Below are 5342 nucleotides of genomic sequence, written 5' to 3' on the forward strand. Positions count from 1 at the left end.
TCCGGGTGCCATTTGACCATGCCCATCCTCCCACGGCAGGTATTCGAACCGATGCCATCGCTACACTCAGCCACGGCACGAACTCGTACCGTGCAATCTCGATGCCATCAGGTTCGAATCCCTGCCGGGGGTGGATGGACCATGCCCTAGACGCATCGGTGTAGATATATGTACATTAACGTTATATATGTCGTTCCTTCGTCATCTTAAGTTGGGCCGCGCAGCTGCGTGTGGTGAACCTATAGCGGCGCGTGCCGGCTGAACTCGAGACCCGGAATTTCTAAAATTCCCCGTTATCACCGCAAACAATAGAAATCCCATTAAAAACCATCTGATCGCAAACACGACATCTGTTCACACGAAACCATGAACACCTGGCCCTATAGGACGAGGACCTATAGAACGACGAGGACCTATAGATGTTCCGGTGAATTTGGTAATTCTATGCATGAACAAAAGAACGACAGCGCACGCGACTATTGTAAACCCAACAGCCGGCACGAGGCAGCTTGTGACAATGCCACGCGTATATCACCTGGCCCGCTGTTCCGCCGACACCCAAATTATCTTTGTTCCCTTCCTGGTTTGGGGGTTGTATATCCTACACTATGCGGGTTTCGCATGTTTAGACCCGCAGCTAAAACAAATTCTCAGTATTTGTTTTTATTCCGACGTCTATAGGCGAAAAAACAGATTGATGAATACGATTTTTTTCTGAAACTGAATTCATAACTTTCTTCTTCATTTTCTTACGTATCTATATTAATTATCTACTAAGTAACGTATATAACACATTAAAATACAACCACAAATGCAATAATTGATTGTAATTGTAAGTCGTTATCTGCTGAGAAAAAACGGAACCACTTATTACTCAAGAGTTAAAACATGGAAATGAACTGCTTTTAATCCTACGGTCACGCTTAACCTCAACAATTCATCATCGGCCCTAATCATAAATACTTTATCAGTTACAACACGAAGTTATAACTTCAATCTCGTAATGGCGTTGATACTCGGGTCCATCGCCATAGAAACCGCCCGGTCTCAACTCGTATTGAGCTACCAGCACCGCCTTGGTGCTTGAAATTTCAGAATACAAATAAACGAAGCTTAAACGAAACTTTGTAAAATACTTGCATAACGCTTTTGGGAGATCATCACATTCATATAAATATTCGTGTTTAAGTTATTAAGAATATTGGAACTGTTTTGATCGCTTTAAAATCACTTTAATAGTAGTTTATTCTTCATCAAAGTGTGTACTACACTTGTATGACAGATAATCAAAATTACAAATCTTCACATCGTGGGATTTAGAAAAATGTGACAGAATTATTAATTAGTGTTAATTTACAGATAGTGTCGAGTGAGACCATGTGTACAGTGTGTTATACCCTCTAGGGGTAACACACAGGTGGCCCCCTGACAGACCACGTGACAAACACACACGCGCCATCACTTCCTTCCTGTTAATATTTCACGGTTCTATATCGAGGCTGCGATAATGACTAACTATTGTCTAGTAAAGAACCACTGCCGGTAAAACTTTCAAACAATGGAGCGACTCGTGCCCGGCGCTCACAGCTGTTCGATCGCACCTCCTACAATACCGAGAGGGCTCATACGGGCTTAGTGTGGGCTCACACGGGTCCGATATCAAATATTGGGCGAGGCAGGTCTATCCGCCATGAATATGATAGAACAATAGGGCCGTCTTCACATTCCATATTTTTTCAGGATTCGAACCCAATTCGAAATCCATTACATACGCTTTGAATAGATTATATACGACCTTCGAAGGTCAGCGCTTTCTTGCGATAAACGTAAACCGGTTAGCCGTAAAAATCCCGTAGGTAAAAATCCCCAAAATTGATATATTCATACCGTACGGTGTATTAATATCACGAGCATACAAATTATTGCTACACATTAACAGTTCATTATTACTAAATTTATAGGCCTTCTAAAAGTTATCGTACAGCTCAAATATATCGCAAGTTAAAAAGAGTTCATCGTACAATTCAAATCATTGCATACACTACGTAGTAGCTTGAATTTCAAATTAAAAGTTCATTATTTCTAACAATTAAATCGCATCGCGCAGTGAAATATACCCCAACTTAAAAAGATTCCACAACTCAAAAATATTCCATTTCGAATTTAAGAATAGTAAAATGTTAATTAGAATTCTAACAATTTACTAGTTCTAAGAATTTATTTAAGAATTTATCGCAACGAAAGTGCTCATGGCAAATTTCAAATATATTGTGGTTTTATTGCAAATGACTAGAATTGGAGAAATATCTTGCTTTGAAATGTTCTTCACCAAGTGGGGATTTCAATGGGATTTTACACAGGGATTTTTTTACTTCTACACCTACGTAAACCTCACGCTGCTACGGTATAAACATAATCCCCAAGATCGCGAAGGAAACCTGCCCCTAGAATGGATAAAAACGTTTCTGTTGCATTCATGAGTGTTCTATGTAATGTTGGAATGTAATTCAAATGAAATATATATTCGATTTTCTATGAAAATATGAATGGTTCAGGAAAATCTGAATCTCGTAGCTTTTCGTGAATATATGAGATTCGTGAATATTGAAAACAACAATAAATGAAAAATGTTGTAGTAAATTAGCAGTTTCGCTGTAAATCAGTCTGCTAATTGTAACATCGACGGCACCTGCGCGCGCTGCTTGTTTTACACACCCCCAGTGCTGGTGACACTATGACGTCACCAAACTGTCACCAAACTGCGTCGTTGTTTAGATATTAGTTACGATAATTAATTATTGATTGATCAGAAAAGATGACCGACCGTCGTCCAAGACTGAATAATTCAATATGTATATTTATACTATTGATAAATATTAAATGAAGGTTTAAACAGTAACTAGGGCGTCGCCACAATAACACAGCGTACATGCCCGCACATTGTGTGCGTTTAAAAATCAATTTAATCTCATAAATTCCATACACTTGTAAAAGCTGAAACCAGTTCCACAGTTCTGGATCTGGTTGAACGGTTCTGGACTCTGTTCCACTCTGCATCAGTTTCACAGTTTTGGATCCAGTTCCACAGTCGTAGATCCAGCTCCCTCGTTCACGACCCACTTTCACGGTTGCGGAAGGGCCCTGAGAACTGTGGTACTGGGGTCCAGTTTAGAAACAGATTTTTAATCCACTCTTGAGAATGGTTTTTTAGGATAAAACCGAAAATTCGAGGTTTTCATAAATAGTTTTGACGTTTTAAAATCTCTTTCGAAATTGTGATTGTGGGACTCATATTTCAGATTTTTAATGCACTGCATATCAATCTGGGACCAAGTGATGGAATCATTTCTATCATTATTGTCGGGGCCGTGGCTCTAGACGTTCAATTACGTTAAACGCGGCCGCACAACGTTTCCATAAGCGTTTGGTACACACAACGCTATCGCTGATGACAAATATAATAATTATCCACGTTATCTGAATCGGTTGCTAGGATACGCGTTACAGACAGTATCCCGTAGGATACCCGGATGATGGGGAAGACCTAGAAAATATCGATTCAAAGCTTGAGTGTTAGTGGCTAGATTATGGAACATATGGTGGGTTTGTGACGAACGTCCAGCCCATGAGCCCGTGAGAGCCCTCATGGGTTAGGTCGGCGCTATCGAGGGCTTTGTTTAGATAAAGAGCCGGCACGCGTCTGGCGCGCGAGTCTCGAGGTTTATGGGGCACAAAGGATTCGCTATTGTAATTGAGCAGATTAAAAGTGACAATGTATTGTCGAGCCGAGGCGAGTGCCGAGAACAAAGGGGACCCGGGATCGAGTCGTGAGTATTTAAACCGGGTGCTACATCCAGGATTCAATCATTCCTGATCGGATCCTCGCGAGGTTGACATCATCCGAGTCAGCGGAGAGCCTGTAACCAGCCGGCCAGCCAGCCGTGTGCTCCGGCACTGTAACCTTGGAGTAATCAGACTGAATACTCCAAGCTGTAACATACTGCGAGGGTCGGCGGACGGCGGCTAACAGCGAGATGGTGAAATTACCGATTAAAGATTGCTGTAGGGATAACTGGACTTGGAATCGTAACGATAAATCTCATGAAGTTCGCTTGATCGGATCACGCGCTAAAGTAGTCAAATTCCATCCGAACTGGAGCAACGGAACTGCCGGCATCCGAGGTAACCGATCTTTGAATAACGGCCGTCATTATTGGGAGATTAAGATCTCGCAGCGGGTTTTCGGAACGAGTATGATGTTCGGTGTTGGTACCAAGCGCGCTCGTTTGCATATAGACGCGTTTATTAATTTACTGGGTGAAGATGATCAGAGTTGGGGATTGTCTCATAAAGGTACTCTATGGCACAACGGCGAATGGACTCAGTATACGAAACCGTTTCGGGAAAATGAACCTGTCGTGATCGGTATGTTATTTGATTGGTATAAGGGAACATTGACGTATTTTAAAGATGGCGTCAACCTCGGTGTAGCATTTTCCGGAATTAATCACGTGACCGATGATCTGTATCCGATAGTCTGTTCTACCGCCGCTAAGACCGAAATGACACTCGGGGTTCGACTGAGGACATTTCAGAGTTTGCAGGACCGCTGCCGAGCTGTCATCCTGACAGCTACGAGACCAACAACTGTCAACATCGATGTTCTGCCGCTGCCGAAACTGATCAAGAATTTCATCAAAGCCGGTGTTACGTCATGACCACCGTCGCCTGATTGACCGTGACAACAGTAACCAGACAACAGTAACCGAGCGGGAGAGCTGAGAGATTCAACTGAACTCACAGACAGCACCAAGACAGCAGCTCCAAAGACAGCACCACGGACAGCAGCGTCATAGACAGCAGCTTCACAGACAGCAGCGTCATAGACAGCTCCGCAGACAGCACCACGACAGACGGGTAATATCAATTATTATTGAGTTCATTTTGTGCTGATTCACATTAATAACAAATTAACACCTAATTTGAGTGTATTTTGTGCATGCAAAAAATTAACCAAAATTTATAGATAACATCCTGAGCCCGAGGAAGGAAGCATTCAGTTCCGAACTGGGTCCAAATGGTTTAGTATTAGCCAGTAGTGATTGAAATCATATTTTCACTGGTAATTAACGAATAATTAACCTTATCTTACTAATCCTGGATTTATTTGGTGGTTCAAATCAATTTTTTAATCTTTTAGAGACGATTTTTTCTTTTTGATAATCATGTTTTCCATACGATCGAAGAGTCGTTATTTCTAATGAAGCCAAAAATATTGCGAAAAGCCAAAAAAAATTGATCGAAAATATCGAAGCTGGCTTCAAAAAGTCGATATAATTTCT

The 5342-nt window shown here is 41.6% G+C and overlaps 1 protein-coding gene across 1 annotated transcript; it reads left to right on the forward strand.

Moving 5' to 3' along the window:
• The first annotated feature begins 4034 nt into the window (after window positions 1–4034).
• LOC141898374 (SPRY domain-containing SOCS box protein 3-like) lies at window positions 4035–4821 on the forward strand. The gene has a single exon (XM_074784226.1). It carries the CDS (start codon window positions 4035–4037, stop codon window positions 4716–4718), a length of 684 nt encoding a protein of 227 aa, XP_074640327.1. The 3' UTR covers window positions 4719–4821.
• The last annotated feature ends 521 nt before the right edge of the window (window positions 4822–5342 follow it).

Source organism: Tubulanus polymorphus, chromosome 2 (assembly GCF_964204645.1).
Source record: "Tubulanus polymorphus chromosome 2, tnTubPoly1.2, whole genome shotgun sequence".
Classification (NCBI taxonomy): domain Eukaryota; kingdom Metazoa; phylum Nemertea; class Palaeonemertea; order Tubulaniformes; family Tubulanidae; genus Tubulanus; species Tubulanus polymorphus.